The sequence below is a fragment of the Anolis carolinensis genome, chromosome 3 (assembly GCF_035594765.1).
Source record: "Anolis carolinensis isolate JA03-04 chromosome 3, rAnoCar3.1.pri, whole genome shotgun sequence".
Classification (NCBI taxonomy): domain Eukaryota; kingdom Metazoa; phylum Chordata; class Lepidosauria; order Squamata; family Dactyloidae; genus Anolis; species Anolis carolinensis.
This window is the reverse complement of record NC_085843.1, coordinates 237,875,819-237,892,657: the sequence shown is the minus strand read 5'-3', so window position 1 is coordinate 237,892,657 and position 16,839 is coordinate 237,875,819. Positions and strand designations below refer to the sequence as shown.

At 39.9% G+C, this 16,839-nt stretch overlaps 1 protein-coding gene across 1 annotated transcript; it reads right to left on the bottom strand.

Annotated features, from left to right (window-relative positions):
- Positions 1 to 461: 461 nt before the first annotated feature.
- On the bottom strand, positions 462 to 16,609 carry LOC103278223 (uncharacterized). The gene is made up of 9 exons (XM_062976426.1): positions 16,280 to 16,609; positions 15,227 to 15,362; positions 9,826 to 9,915; positions 9,204 to 9,314; positions 7,520 to 7,659; positions 5,575 to 5,616; positions 3,832 to 3,874; positions 2,553 to 2,774; positions 462 to 1,799 (listed from the first exon to the last, which is right to left on the bottom strand). The coding sequence occupies exons 2-9, from the start codon at positions 15,345 to 15,347 to the stop codon at positions 1,546 to 1,548; spliced, it is 1,023 nt and encodes a 340-aa protein (XP_062832496.1). The 5' UTR covers positions 15,348 to 15,362; positions 16,280 to 16,609; the 3' UTR covers positions 462 to 1,545.
- Positions 16,610 to 16,839: the final 230 nt, after the last annotated feature.

Here is a 16,839-nt window from a genome sequence, read left to right as displayed (position 1 = left end):
ACAATTTCTCCAAAATTGGTTTCAACATCTTTTCTCAATTCAGTGAGCCTTTGGTATCCTCTGGACAATTACTGGAGATAGCATGACAATATGTGAAATAGTGGGGAGCTATAGCAGGATATACTTACATATCAGTGTAGTGATCAGTGTGCAACAAAATCCGTATTTTCAAGATGTGGCTGGTTGAACCTGTGGATGCACAATGTGGTATAGAGGACCAATTGTACTAAAAGGTGCACACTTGGATGTACCACATAAGGCCCCCAACTGAAAGTGCAGCACTGTCTCTCCCCTTTGTATAACTTCCATCCGGCATTGAATTAGTAGTAAATGATCTGTCTGTGGGTGTATAGTTCATACCTTCACAGACAACCCTATCTCAGTATCCTCCTTATACAGCCTCTCTGTCATGTAAAGAGTCTCGATGTCAGGGCTGAGGTTTGAACAAACAAGAGGACAAGCCAAAGACCAGAGTTCTTTAATATAGAAATCCAAATTCTTAAGTCCATGAACGTTCAGACAAAATAACAGAAATACAAACACAAAACAGCAAGAGTGAGTCAAGCTGAGTTCAGAGTCTAATTAACACAGTCAAGCCAGAGATATATAGAATAAGGTCAAAAACAAATGACAGCCAAAGTCACAATTCAAGGTCTGAAAAGCCAAGCTTCCAAGGAGTAGCAGAGCAGGATTCCGGCAGAAACCAACTGTATCCAAGGTCACTGTCCAAAAGTCAAATGCCAGGAGTTCCTGCAAACATAACCAAATTCAGAGTCCACAAGTCAAAAGCCAGAAATTCTATTATTAGGGTCCAGAAGTCAAAAGTCAGGAAACCAGGAATACAGACCAAAGGGTAACAAAGCAAGGATCTGGAGTCAGAATACAATATTGTCTGCTCCACAGAGCCTTTTTTATTTAGAGATCTCAGCTGGAGCTCGTCTCATCTAGTCCCTACCTCTAATTACTGACGTCTGTGATACTTTTCTTGTTTCAAAGGATGGGGTATGATTAACCCTTAGAATCAGAGTTGGAAGAGACCACATGGGCCATCTAGTCCAACCTCTGCCATGCATGAAAAGCACAATCAAAGTACCCTTCTGGCGCTTGCCTAAAATGTTGGGGAGTCTGTTTCTGCTGAAAGCCTGCCCCCCAGTAGTTGCTGAGCCATGCCAGACAGACTGCTGGCCATGACACTCTCTTTCCATTAGTTACTTGCAAATGGCTGAAGTGCCGACTTTTAAAGAAGACACCGAGGTCCCTATCACATTACACTGTTACAGTACTGTTATTTGATTTTAATTGCAATGGCAACCTTTTATGAAATTCTGGCCTCTGCAGTTAAGGGAGGGGCTTTTATTATTCTCAGCCAGATCTCTTGCACCTCTCTAAACTACCAATTCCAGAATCCACAGAAGGTCATCGTGGTACTTAAAGTGTTATGGTGATATAATGTGATAGAGTCCAGAGTGCATACCAAACATCACAACTATCGTTCACAAGAGTTAAATGGTTTTAAAGAAAAGGTGGTAAGGGAAGTATATTTCCTTATAGTTGTGGCTCTTCCAGGCCCAGAGTTTTCTGGATCTTCTCCACTGATGTTTTCAGTGGTAGAGTCTGCTGGTAAATGTCACTCATTTGTTTCTTCACAACAGACATATTGAGGGCTTCCTTTAAGCCACCCAGTAGATTCTTTATGGCCTGGAGCTTCGTATGCATGGTTCTGTAATCCAATGAAGTATTCAATAATTGTTTTGTTGTTCTGCGTAGGTTACTTGGGATGCCAGTTCTTTGGTTTGATGCTGGAGAAAAGAGATAGGAAGACAAGAACATTGAGCAAGTATTTATACACAGACTCTTGCCAATTTGGGGCAAATTGTAACATGAAGCCAGCAGATACTCACATTTGGGGGTGAAGCAATGGTTCATCTGGGCCTCAGTGGGAGGCTTTCCAGGTGAATAATTGATCATTTCCCCAAGTTCTCCTTTAGCTCTGAAAGGGCCTTTAGTAAGGCAAGTAATACACAGTCTGTTCCTATAGACCAGTGGTTCTCAACCTGTAGATCCCCAGATGTTTTGACTTTCAACTCCCAGAAATCCTAACAGTTGGTAAACTGGCTGGGATTTCAGGGAGTTGTAGGCCAAAACACCTGGAGACCCACAGGTTGAGAACCACCGCTATAGACATTTCCATTCCACCTGCCATTCACATAACATATTAGATCAAGGCATTGTTTTACTATGTCATTCCTTTTTGCTCCCTCAGGATCTCATCAAATTCAAATGCAAATCATATCAAAACAGCAGGCATCAGTCAAAGCTCAATACACAATATATCCACAAGGTGTGCAACTCCGTGCAATTATAAGAGATCTCCAGCGTGATCCTTTGAAGATGGGACATACTGTCTTCTGTACTGATTCTAACAGGCTCTTAATTGTTCTACCAAGTACGGCTAGTGGGAAATATTTCAGGATTATGCTAGGCTGAAAATCTAGGGCTCTAGTTATTGGAAGCGATTGGGATGAAAAAGTTGTTGTGTACTAGACTCTCACCAGAAGTGGAAGCTGGGACAAAAGATGTTGGGAGTGGGTTAGAAAACAGACTGTCAACAGACTTGGAAGCAGTTGTCTCGGAAGCCATGGCTGGTCCTTCTGCTGCAACAATGACATCTTCGGATCCAGGTGATTGTTGTGATTGAATGTCTGCATCCTCTGATGGTGACACAGATGCTGTTGATCCTGTGGCTTGGTCTAGATCATCAACACAGATGACATCTAGGGCAGAAATCAGGAGAAGAGAACTTGTAAACAGGTTTTAATTAATAAGGATACTGTTTGGCAGTCCAGGATGACCCTTGTGTCACTGCAGTTGCAGTCACAGTATCTGGGGAGTAAGAGAAGAGGAATACGATCATCATGGGCATAACAAGATCACAGTACACTTCTGAAGTCCTGTACCATCCACAACACTTCCACCAAAACTTTTTCAAATACACACCTTTCCAAATCTCCCTGACCTATATTTCAGGAGCCACCACAGGCTCACTTTGCTATCTGCACTCAAAAGGCATAGAATGGCCTCCTCAAAAGTGTGGTTGTGATATCTTGCTGCTGATCTAATGCATTTTTATTCTATAGTTAAAGAAAGTATATTGCTCCTGCAGAATGCTGTGAGTTTGCATCATAACAAATGATTCACCTTTTAAGCCTCCATTCCAGCACTGCATAGCAACTTCCTAAAAATACTGTATATACCCATACAGTCTAAGTTTAGAAATTTTAGTCAAAAATTGCCATTAAAATCTGGGTTCAATTGCCCATGGATCATTGTAAGAATTCTATCTTATCTCCTAGCAAAAAGGGAACCTTTTCTGATTGATGAAAGCTCAATCTATTCTGTCTGAACCTAAAATAAGCATTGACCCCTTCTACTATCTTCAGTGTGGCACTGGACATGATTTTGCCTGGGAAGGAAAATAATGGCAACTGTTAGGGATAGCTGGCCCTTGAGGCTGTGCTGTCTCTGTGGAACAACCGTTGACTTATGCCCAGATCATATCATAATCCATACATTTGGCTCCAAAGCTTTTTCTCTACTTGTACACAAGTACACACAGTACCTGTTTTCCAAATCTGGGGAAAACATGCCTTTCTTGACACCTCTAGATTTATTTTCTCATGTTTGGTCCATTACAGGGACATACACCTACTGAAGTTATTGAAGTACAGTTCCCATTATGGGGCTGCCTGCCAATGTGTATTCTGTCTAGATAGTGTTCAAACCACCCATCTAAACATCCATCCATCCATCTATACCAACGGTTTTCCTGACCTGATGACTGGAACTGAGGTGCCTGATGAACTGGAGCCCTTCTCTATCAGATGAAAGAAGACATAAGTGATTACACTTCATTCTGAAAGGTCTACTGTTTAACTACAAATAATGGCAGAACTTCAATACTTTTACAACTTTTGACTATTGTGACAATCATAAAAGTTGTTAATAGTCATGTTTAGATTATGATTTTTGTTTTGTTTTCCTTCAACCAGTTCTTGAAGGGCGTCTAATCCGTTGTTTTAATAATTTTTCCTTGTGATCTGGATATCAATAAAGTTAGTAAGTCCATGTTCATAATGTCTATCATTTTTCAATCTAAACATGACTACAACAGGCTTATAAGCCATCGAGAGAGATTGAAAAGAAAGAGAAGACCATTGGACTATAAAAGATGGAACATAGATTTCTTTTATAATCGCCGTGAAAAAGAATGAAAGGACAAACTCTTTCTTTTCTTTCTTTTTTTCTTCTTCCTCCATTTTCCTGCTTTTCTATTATTATTTTTATCATATGTACTAAAAATTCTCAATAACATTTTTAAGTTGTTAATAGAAAATACAAGCTTTCGAAACTTTCCAAACAGAGAGGTCCTGTTGCTACCAATTAGAAGATGCTGCAAAACTATTTTTCTCCATTCCTGTTTTCTCTGTAAAGAAAAGAAAGATCTGAAAAAGGAGTCAGAAAATAGACAGGAGTTATGAGTGAAAGAAGACATTGGAACTAGCAATGTATACTGCATATGTTTTCAGAATAGGGACTTTCACTTGCAAAAGGATTTATTTCCTCCTCACATTAGTCACAGATATGTCTTCATGAATTGCAGACACAAAAGACTGGAGAAAAGAATTGTCAGTCATATTAATCATGCAATTCAAAACCACCCCATAAACATAAGGTGGGGGAAGCAGTTCAGAGGACCTTCTGGTTTCTCTGTAGCAACACTTAGGTCAAAGAGAAGGAAAGCCTGATCAGCCAGTGATCATGTGAAATACAGTTCTCCCTCCATATTTATGGTTTTAACTTTTGCAGGTTCCATGAGAGAATGTATCTCTGGGAATCTCTAGGTCCTCCAGCACAACATTGGGGTCAACCTTTATCAGAAACTTGATCAGAGTCTCACTGAAGGACCTTGAGATTCCTATATTTACCATATTAATAAAACCTGTGAATAGTCAGATTTGCAAAAGTTAAACCTACACATGTGAAGGGCTCACTGTATTAGGATATTACATGAGTTGATACATGTAAAGAGAAAGATGTAATTAGAAAGCAACTGTAAGAAATATACATTGGATCAAATTTTTATGGATAATATACAGCTAACACTGCTAAGAAAGAGGTTTAATGGAAGCAATATGAGAAAACAACATATAGAAGGTTTATGTAGTAAAGAGGCAAGCTGAGGAAGTTAACACTAATTAGACATGACAACAGAATTTCTCCTATGATTATATGGTAGATTTGCAAGTCAGTACATGAGATAAACCTTTAACCTTTTTAGCTTTAGTGGCTAATACACCAATATGGTTATCTTGAGTCCACACTGACATATAATCCAGTTCAGTGTGGATTTTATACAGGTGTGTAGAAGGGGCCTCGTATAATCCAGTTCTAACCAGATAATATAAGATTATAAATATAATATCTAAAATTACTGTGGTATAATAATACAGAACAATATAATCTCTAAAATCAAGACAGTAAATAAAGAGTAAATAAATAAAGAGCAACACTTACCTTTCCTTTTCTGTGATGTGGAAATTTAGGAAGCTTTCCTTTCTGAAAGAAACACCATTTTTATTAGACTTCTTCCAAAATACCATGAGAATTTGAGGAATTAAAGAAGTTATATTGATTATTTTCTATACAGACATATTGAGATTCCTTAACAAAATGTACATATAGCCTTTAACTAATACACATAAGCATACTTTAGTAAACAAAGTCTCTGACATTGAAGTATTGTTTTAAAAAGGCTTTTTACACTTGCTGAAATCCTCCTTTTTCTCCTGATCTTCCTACTGGAAGGAGCCCGGTGGTGCAATGGGTTAAACCTTCGTGCTTGCTGGACTGCTGACCTGAAGGTTTTGTTTCTGACCTTTGCCGGTTTGAATCCGCAAGATGGGGTGAGCTCCCATCTGTTAGCTCTAGCTTGCAGGGACATGAGAGAAGCCTTCCAGCAGGATGGTAACACATCCGGGCATCCCCTGGGCAGCGTCTCTGTAGATAGCTAATTCTCTCACAACAGAAGCGACTTGCAGTATGTTCTCACGTCGGAGTGAGATCCTGTCTGTCAGCTCTAACTTGCAGAGACATGAGAGAAGCCTCCCAGCAAGATGGTACCACATCCAGGCATCCCCTGGGCAACGTCTCTGTAGATGGCTAATTCTCTCACACCAGAAGCAACTCGCAATATGTTCTCAAATCGCTTCTGACACAATAAAAAAAAATCTACTGGAAGTTTTTTTAAGCCACAACAGCACTAGGAGGATTGGGGGGGGTGGGGGGGGGTGGGGCTGGCTAAAAAGGCTTTCAGGGCCAGATTGCCACAGTACATCTGATGTGAACAAAGCTTAAGTTTGGAAAGTGTAGGATTTGAATCAACAGGAAAAGTTTTTAAAATAGCTGTCTTGAGAATCCCATACAGAAAACACATGAACAGCAAAACAGTGGAAAAAAGAGGAATAGGAGGTAAACCTACCTTACCTGCTGTTCTCCAGGATGCAGTGAGTAAAAAAAAACAGATTTTAGCCACCAAAATTGAAATCAAATCCTTATAAACCAAAAAGCCATTCTGGGGTATGTTTGAGAAGCTGCCATATGGCCTTTAAAAGGTTCAAAGGGATTTTGTTTACTTATGAAGGGTTTACCTGACCAGATTAATTTCACATGCACATAAGATGAATTCCAATTATAAATTTGTCTGCAATAGGTTGAATGACTCTTTTTTATGGTGCTGTAGGAACCTCCCTCTCTTCCTTGTACGTTACCGGTATTTCTGTCTCTGGTATCAAATTTGCTTTTAAAGTAGTAACTGATGTACACCTGCATCATAATGACTTGTCAATTTCTATATTACATACTGTAGCTAAATTACATTCCTATTCCCGTGACAAGCTTGTTTTCTGCTGCCCTGGGGACTAGGACGAGGAACAATGGCTTCAAACTACAAGAAAGAAGATTCCACCTGAACATTAGGAAGAACTTCCTCACTGTGAGAGCTGTTCAGTAGTGGAACTCTCTGCCCTAGAGTGTGGTGAATGCTTCCTCTTTGGAGGCTTTTAGGCAGAGGCTGGATGGCAATCTATTGGGGGTGCTTTGAATGCGATTTTCCTGTTTCTTGGCAGGGGGTTGGACTGGATGGCTCACGAGGTCTCTTTCAACTCTATGATTCTATTCAGAATAAATCCAACTACTAGCTTGCCAAGAACAGAGCCAGTGAATTAATAATAACATGGCAAGTCATTTCTGTCATTGGGACTATCAAATTTTAGTCCAGTAACAGAAATTGCATTAAAATATTATGAGGTAACAGAACCTTAATTTTCAAAGGTTATAACTAAAATCTTGCTATTCCTGCAGGGAAAAGAGCTGGGGTACAGAAGGCGATATTAAAGTGTAAAGAGGTAGACGACTCTTTGCTGTTGATGCAATTTAAAGGTATTATAAATGAACTGCCTACCTTTATTAATATTTCCAATGGTACATTACCACAACGAATACTTCTCTTCCAGCTTTTTGCTTTCTTACATCCTCCTAATTCTTCAAATTCTGACAATGTGAACCATTGTTCATTAGCGAAGATACATTTCTCATAAATACCTGTAACAAATATAAAAGGTAAAGGATTCCCCTTGACATTAAGTCTAATGATATCAGACTCTGGGGGGGGGGGTGCTTATCTCCATTTCTCCATTCATCTCCATTTCTAAGGCGAAGAGCCAGCGTTGTCTGTAGAAACCTCCAAGGTCATGTGGCCGGCATGGCTGCATGGAGCACAGTTACCTAGCTCACCCCACTTCCCGGATTTGAATCGCCGACCTTTCAGTCAGCAAGTTTAGCAGCTCAGTGGTTTAACCTGCTGCGCCATCGGGGGCAAAGATGGTAGTCACATTAATCATGTGTCTCTTGTATTCAACAAAGCTCAACAGTAAGACCCCTTCCTGTGTAAAATCCACATTGAACTGGATTATATGGCAATGTGGACTCAGATAATCCAGTTCAAAGCAGATATTGTGGATTATCTGCCTTGATATTCTGGGTTATATGGCTGTGTGGAAGGGCCCTAAGAGAAAGATTCCTTATCATCCCAATAAAATGAGTCTTTGGCCCCTTCCACACATAACCAAGAATATCAAGGCAGAAAATCCCACAATATTTGCTTTGAACGGGGTTATCTGAGTCCACACTGCCATATATTCCAGTTCAAAGCAGAAAATGTGGGATTTTATTCAGCTGTGTGGAAGGGGCCCTGGAAGGAGGCAAGAAAAATCAATATAAGATATTGCTCCTCATCTGTGGAAACCCCTTGCAATATCTCTCCAGAGTATTATGAGGAGACTGTCCTGAAACTAGGATCTATTCCTTTCTGTGTAACTTTTATCCTTTTATATAATGTATCTATTTCCCCAGTCTGTGCTTTTATTTCTTATTTTATTTATTTATTTATTATTTTATTTCGTACCAATATAAAAAACGGTCTAAACTGCCTTGTTCAAGGGCCATTACACAGGAATGCATAGTTAACCTCAGACGATAGACTTCCTGAAGACCCTCCTTTGTTTACCTGGAAAAACCTGTTTGCTTGTTTTTAGAAACAAGGGGCCTTCTTTTGTTGTTTTCTAAAATCCTGCCTCTGTTTATTATAAAACTGGATTAAGCTATAATTTCATGGGGGCGGCTCCGTAGCCTCCACCCTAGACCAATCCCAGCGTGGATCCTTAGGCAGTCCCTTTTTGTGTCCAACCAGAGACAGGAGATGATTCAAACTGGCAACCTGGTTGTATAAAGCCATTTTGCATAGCACATGTTCTCTTATGCTTGTAATTTTGGGGCAGGAGCCACAATAATCGCTTCTTGGCCAAGAATGAAATAAACACCTCTGTCCATGTCTTCGCTTCCTGGTGAGTCTTTAACTTTGGTTATGGATTTTGGTTGGCATAATGTTCACCAGGCAGCTCCCTCTCATTTTATTGTGGTTTAAATTCCGTTGTCAACATCATGCTCACATCTTTGATTATACTAGATAATTTGTTCATTTCTGCCATTTCAAACACCTTTAAGATTCTGTATTCTTCTATTGTTATCTGTATTGGTATTAAATAGTTTGAAGAGATGTCATTATACTATTCCAAAACAATAGTTACCTTTTTTCATTTTCTCTTTATGCAAAACACCTTTCGTTTCTTTACAGCTGACATCCAGCATTGGTCTTGAGAAACCCCGAAGAGGTATTTTCTTCCTTCGTACCCCTTTCCCTACATGAAATTAACAATTAACAATTAACAACTGAAAGCATTGTTTAAGGTTCCTGTATCTTAGCTTCCTAGAAAATGGCAACCATTTCATTTAACCTCTGACTTGGCCAGACTAAATTTGATAAGGGATACACTTTCAAATCTCTCGAGGATAAACGAAACAGTTCACTTTTGGCAGAGAACAGGAGAGATGTCTTAAGGCACACTCCTGCCTCTATGATTATATTAGATGCTTCCTGGTTTTCACTTCCTCCAAAACACTTTTAGGAAGACTGAGAGAGAATTGGAGAAAAATTGCCTGTAAACCATAAAAATTGATGATCAGTTGTTCAAAGGTTTATTACTATAGTTCTAGAACAAGAGTGATAGGCTAAAGTACAAATTTAAAAGTGAAAAGAATAAGAAAGGAAAGGGTTAATTACAAAAAAAGTTGTGATGTTCTGTAGCGTTGCATTATCTTTATCTTTCTGAATATACAGTTTACTAAATGACACAAGATCATTATTTTTACCTTTTTCAGTGCACACAGTTTTCCAATTGGCAGCTGATCTTTGGGGCTTCCTATTTCTCCTTTTCTTTCTGTTACCACCACGTGCTCTTCCTTAGAAAAACCATAATTGAAATGATATTAATTTATTTGTAGTTTCTCCTTCAGTTTATATTTTTATGCATAAAACCCAGGCATATAGCATAAAGCAATGTATCTGATCTTCACAGCCCTGACAAACCTGCGTAAGTGTCCCTTACACTAATCGGTATCCTTTTCTGAGTACTGTGGGGATTGGTATCCTCAGTATAAACCAGTGGTTCTCAACCTTTGGGTCCCCAAGCATTTTGGCCTACAGGTCCCAGAAATCCCAACCAGTTTACCAGCTATTAGGATTTCTGGGAGTTGAGGGCTAAAACGTCTGGGGACCACAGGTTGAGAACCATTGGTATAAACTATCTGACCTTATTGTTCCCATTTCATGCGTCAACCACATAACATATTGATGCAAGGTATTGTTTTGTTATGCCATCCCCTTTTGCTCCGTCAGCATCTCATCAAATCAAAATTCAAATCACATTGATACAGCTGACATACGTCAAAGCTAAATGCACAATATATTCACACATAGTGTGTGACTCCATACAATCATGAGATCTACAGTGTGGTTCTTTGCAAAGAGGCATAGGGTCTTCTGTGCTGATTCCAACAGGCTCCTTCTTGTTCTACCAGGTATGGTTAGTGGGAAAAGTTGCAGTATAATTCTATCTAGGCTGCAGATCTGGGGTTCTAGATATTGGAAGAGACTGGGATGAAGAAGCTGTTGAATGTGTGGCTTGTACTAGACTCTCACAAGAGGTGGAAGCTGCGTACAAGATGTTGGGAGTGGATTAGAAAATAGATTGTCAACAGACTGGGAAGCAGTTGTCTCACAAGCTCTATCTAGTTTCTGTGGCTCTTCCATTGTTCCAACCATGATCTCTTTGGATCCAGATGGTTGTTGCAATAGAATGTCAGCATCCTCTGATGGTAACCCAGATGCTGTTGATGCTATGGCCTGGTCTAGACCGTCAACAAAGATGACATCTAGGGTAGAAATCAGGGGAAGAGAACTTGTAAACAGGTTTTAATGAATAAGGATACTTTTTGGCAGCCCAGGATGACCCTTGTGTCACTGCAGTTGCAGTCACAGTATCTGGGGAGTAAGAGAAGAGGAATACAATCATCACGGGCATAGCAAGATCACAGTACACTCCTGAAGTCCTGTACCATCCACAACACTTACACCAAAGCTCCTTCACTTATATCCCTTTCCAAATCTCCTTGACCTATATGCTAGGAGTCACCATAGCCTCATTTTGCTATCTGCATTCAAAGGGCAGTGAATGGTATCTATCTCTTAAAAAGTGTGGTTGTGGTGTCTTGCTATTCATCTAATGTATTTTTATTCCATAGTCAAAGAAAGTGATCCCATTTTCTATGCAAGTATATTGTCCCTGCAAGATGCTGTGAGTTTGCATCATAACAAATTGTGGCTCTACCTGGTTGTTTGCCAGACTGCACACTTCTCCTTCACCGAAATACCTCTAATTGTTGGGTAGTCAGAAGGATAAATTTTTGTTAAGACATTGCCAATCTGGGAAGAGATGGATAGTGAAGCAGCCCTAGGGAAAGGAGAAAGTTTGGGGAGCAGCTGCTGGCAGAGATCGGAACAGGCTGTTGCTGGACCACAGTGAAGACTACAGGACAGATTCCGGAGAGATGCTATAGAGCTCAGGTGAACACAATTATCAAGCTCTCGGCCTTCATCAGATGGCAGTGGAGAGTCATAGGGGAACCGCTATTGCAGAAACCTGTACAAAGTACAATCCCCAAGGCTGTTGTGCCCAACACAAATCTTTTTACTGCTGACAAAAAAGCAAAAGAACAACTGACTTCCCAGGAGCCATGATTCATATTTTAAATAGGTCACAGTCAGCACTTCAGCACTGCAGACATATTTGTTTTAAAATTACTGTCTATACTCATGTATAAGTCTAGAAATTTTAGTCAAAAGTGACCATAAAAACCTGGGTTGGCATATTCACAGATCAATGTAAATAGTTTATCTTTACTCTTAGCTTTTTTTCGTGTCAGGAGCAACTTGAGAAACTGCATGTCCCTTCTGGCGTGAGATAATTGGCTGTCTGCAAGGATATTGCCCAGGGGACGCCCAGATGCTTTTGGATGTTTTTACCATCCTTTTGGGAGGCTTCTCTCATGTCCCCGCATGGAACTGGAACTGATGGAACTGGAACTGATAAAGGTTGGATTCGAGCCAGCAACCTTTAGGTCAGCAACCCAACCTCAAGTCATCAGTCCTTGCCAGAACAAGGGTTTAACCCACTGCACCACCAGGAGCTCCTTAGCTACTCTTAGCTAAAAACGCACCATTTCCAAATGTTAAAAGATGAGCACTCAATCCATGCTAGGATTTTTTATTTATTTATATCCCACTTTTTCTCTCTCAAAAGGGATTCAAAGCAGAAAACCTAAAAGAAGCACCAACTCCTTCTATTATCTCTGATACGACACCTTTTCTGTCATTTTTGAATGCCTAGGCATTGGTCATTGCTGTCTGGCCCCTGCGGAGGTCCTGGCATTTCCCCCTCTCTGAGGAAAAACCCTCAACTTATGCATGTGTTATATCAATAGCCATAAATTCAGCCACAATGCCTGCTCTTGATTTATACTTGTGGTTGACTTATACAAGGTACCTGTTTTCCAAATCTGGTGAAAACATGAACTTCTGGGGACCTCCAGATTTATTTTCTCATATTAACAGTTTAGTCTTAAAAAATATAAGGTAGTATTGTAATTGAAAAATATTTTTATTTAAGGAAATGAAGTTTTACATGACTGTTAACACTAAAATGAAGACACGTTCAAAGACAATGGCAAAACGTAAGATTTATATTCAGCCTTCCTCAACATATAACCAGATTCAATGAGTTTTTAGATGGGTAAAACAATCCTTTGTTTAATCCACAGAAATGTACCCAAACTGGAATACGTGATGCACCCCCTAGGCTGCAGAGACACCTTAAAACCACACTGGAGTCCCAGGCTATAAGTAATGCAAGGTGTTTATATGAAGATAATATGTAAGCATCAGCAAATCAAAGTTCAAAGTCACTGTAACAAGGTTATAGCCCACAAGGTATGAGGCACTTAGAAATCTTAAAGCAAGGGTTCATAGAAATCCAAACACAAGAATATACTTCAATCAAGGTAGTCAAAATTAGTCCAAGGAACAGGGTCATGAACTGGAACAAAGAACAGAATCATGATCTGGAGCAGGAGATTCAAAATACAAGGCTTTTAGGAACATGACATGATAATCCAAAATACCCAGGAACAGGAACAAGGCTCAAGGTACAAGGCTTACATGAACTTGGCATGAAAATCCACAGGAACAAAGCATGAAAGTCCATGAAACAAGTCCACGAAGCAGGATCAAACCTCTCGATGAGCCAAAGTTACAACTGCTGAGCTCACTCTCAGAAGCAGTTCCTCTTAAAGCTAGAATCAAGGCCCTTCCCGTGGGAAGTTTCTTCAAAACCCTTTCTCGTTAGTAACCATTTGCTCCTTCTCAAAACCTCCCTTTCTTTTCTCTGTTGACATATTGCTTTCTTTCTGTCAACCTCATTACTCTTATCAAGATTGGAATGCCCATCTGCCAAGGGATAACTCGACCTTGACTCTCCCAAGGAATGCGGTTCAAGCTGCTGGTTGAAACCGTTGTATGCCTGCTCCCAGAATCCTCAGGAACAGCAAACTCATCTAACTCTGGCTGTACAAAATCATCTACCTCTGGCTGCATGGGAATCCTGGGCCCCAAACTAGATTCATCTGACAGGTCAGGTGCAGGTACAATCACAGGCTGAACGGGTCCAATCTCAGGCTCACCTGACAGCTCAGATGCAGGCTGGAATACAACACTACTCTCACCAACATATGATATATTGCTAGGTGAACAACCTGAGGACAAGTTGGGACTATTGCAACTATTGGGAAATTTGAACAAGGGATTCTACTTTCATTCAATTTTCACCTTAACTAAAAATTAATTTCTTCTATGCACATACTTTATCTGAAAGTTAATTTAAGGTCCCTCAGTGACATATAAGGCTTATGTGAGGTCTGAGATGGATACTAACATATATACAGTAGAGTCTCACTTATCCAACACTCGCTTATCCAACATTCTGGATTATCCAACGCATTTTTGTAGTCAATGTTTTCAATACATCGTGATATTTTGGTGCTAAATTCGTAAATACAGTAATTACTACGTAGCATTCCTGCATATTGAACTACTTTTTCTGTCAAATTTGTTGTATAACATGATGTTTTGGTGCTTAATTTGTAAAATCATAACCTAATTTGATGTTTAATAGGCTTCTCCTTAATCTCTCCTTATTATCCAACATATTCGGTTATCCAACGTTCTGCTGGCCTGTTTATGTTGGATAAGTGAGACTCTACTGTACAATGTATTTTATGTGTTTGAAGAAATACAAAAAAATCTAGCATTTATTGAAGGTGCCATTATTAGTGTAATCAGAGCAAATGGAAAGTCGAGGGCGGCAGCAAGAACTGTTAATAATAATAATAATAATAATAATAATAATAATAATAATAACTTTATTTTTATACCCCGCCCCATCTCCCCGAAGGGACTCGGGGCGGCTTACATGGGGCCTTGCCCGATAAAACAATCAAATATCAAAACACAGCAATAAAACAGTTATCCAATAAAAACATCAATTACAGTAAAAACAATCGTTAAAATCAACATAAAACATACAATATTAACACTGGAGACTAATTCATAGAACCCAGGCAACGTGCAACATGTGCCGAAATGGGGGAGGTAATTTCACAGTTAAAATGGACAAAGTGCATTCAGCCAAGCAGTCAAAGCCCTCCCAACAGAGTCATCCAGCCTCAGTTCAAAAACTTCCAGAGAAGGAGAATCCACTGGAAGAGACCCCCAAGGGGTATCTAGCCCAACCCCCTTCAGCCAGGCAGGAAGACAGCGTCAAAGCACACCTGGATGGCTATTCGGCCTCTCTTTAAAAAAACCCAGAGAGGTGTAATTACTGCAGAAGTGGAGTGCTGATGCTGTTCAAATGTAAGTACTGTTATAATGTTTATAATTTGCACAATTTGTTGACTGGCTTAGAGTAATTACTACTAAAATGGATACATTTCTAATTAAGAAAAGAAAATCTGTTAATAATGATATCTATGATGAACCACATAGAGTGGTTAGAGGAAACACACAAATCAACTGTAGGACATAAGAAGTGTAAAGGGGAAAAATCCAAATCTCATTTAAACAGTAAAGACTATATGACACATATATGTTATATATATTTACCATTGCTCATATCTGGATTCAAATCCGGGTTTTCCTCCTTCTCATTTAGTGCTGAGACATCATTTATGTTTTCAAGTGTGTCATATATAGGATTTCTAATATTGTCTGGATTTGAAGCCATTTCCTTTGGGTATTTCTAGAAGATACATCATTAGTTTAATCTCAGCATTCAAGTACATCACACATTTGTAATCAAGGTGAAGCTGTAGGTGCGTCTTCTCTGTAGAAGTAACGCAATTCAACATCAATGACATAGCTCAATGCTATATAATCCTGGGAGTTGTAGTTCACTGAGGAACTAGCACTCATTACTATGGCCCTTTCTACACTGCCATATAATCCAGATTACCACATCATTAATTAATTCATGTTGTGTTTTAATTCATGTTTTACTAATGTTCTCTATTTTATTCTTTTATGTTAATGTTTAATTCATATTTTTGCACGTGGTTCTGTTATCTGATGTGTTTTATGTTTGTTACTGTATTTGCCTGGGCTTTGGTCCCATGTAAACCGCCCCGAGTCCCCTTCAGGAGATGAAGGCCGGGTATAAAAATAAAGTTATTATTATGTATTATCATCACCATCATCTGTTTTGAACTGGATTATATGTGCTTACACTGCCACAGAATCATAGAGTTGGAAGAGACCTCGTGGGCCATCCAGTCCAACCCCCTGCCAAGAAGCAGGAAAATCACATTCAAAGCACCCTCAACAGATGACCATCCAGCCTCTGTTTAAAAGCATCCAAAGAAGAAGCCTCCATCACATCCAGCTCAAAGAAGATAATCTGGATTTTATATGGCAGTGTAGATGGGGCCTTAGGGTGTGTCTACACTTGTAGAGTTAATGCAGTTTGATACCACTTTAACTGCCATGACTCAAAGCTCTAAAATCCTGGGAGTTGTAGTCTGATGAGGCACCACAACTCCAAGGACCCTATAGTATCGAGCCATGGCAGTTAAAATGTGTGTCTATCTGCATTACTTCTGCACTGTGGATGCTTCCTTAAACAACTAATCCTCGATCCTCTCTATGGAAACTGACACTTACCTTCTGCTTCCGCTTCTGCTTCAACGAAAATCCAATGAGGATTTGATGCCACACTTTACAGCCAGCCGGATAAAAATACTTAAATGGTGGCGGACGGGGGACGCGTCTCTGCTGCAACGAGGCTCTTTCCGCAACGAAGAATTGAAACTGAAACTATTCCGTTCTTCCTTTTCCTGTAAAGTTGCTTGGCTGGTTCTTTTAGCGAGGAGGGGAGAGCAATTCGTTCTTATAGAAACAGGCACAAGGGAGGTCAGTAGGATAGAGCAGGCATGGGCAAACTTGGGCCTTCCCTCCAGGTGTTTTGGACTTCAACTCCCACCATTCCTAACAGCCTCAGGCCTCTTCCTTTTACCCCTCTGCCGTACCTATTGATCTACTCATATTTGCATGTTTCGAACTGCTAAGTTGGCAGAAGCTGGGGCTAACAGCAGGCGCTCACTCCGCTTTGCGAATTCGAACCTCCAACCTTTCGGGCAGCAAGTTCAGAAGCTCAGTGGTTTAATCCGCTGCGCCACCGGGGGCACTAAAAGATCACTTTTAGAAGTTGTTGAAAACTCTAA

Coding starts and splice junctions, on each gene's coding strand:
- LOC103278223 (XM_062976426.1), bottom strand. CDS start 15,347: ATGGCTTCAAATCCAGACAATATTAGAAATCCTATATATGACACACTT. Junction 9,315..9,825: donor AACTGTGTGCACTGAAAAAG/GTAAAAATAATG, acceptor AATTTCATGTAG/GGAAAGGGGTACGAAGGAAG. Junction 2,775..3,831: donor ACCTCAGTTCCAGTCATCAG/GTCAGGAAAACC, acceptor TTTCTGCCCTAG/ATGTCATCTGTGTTGATGAT.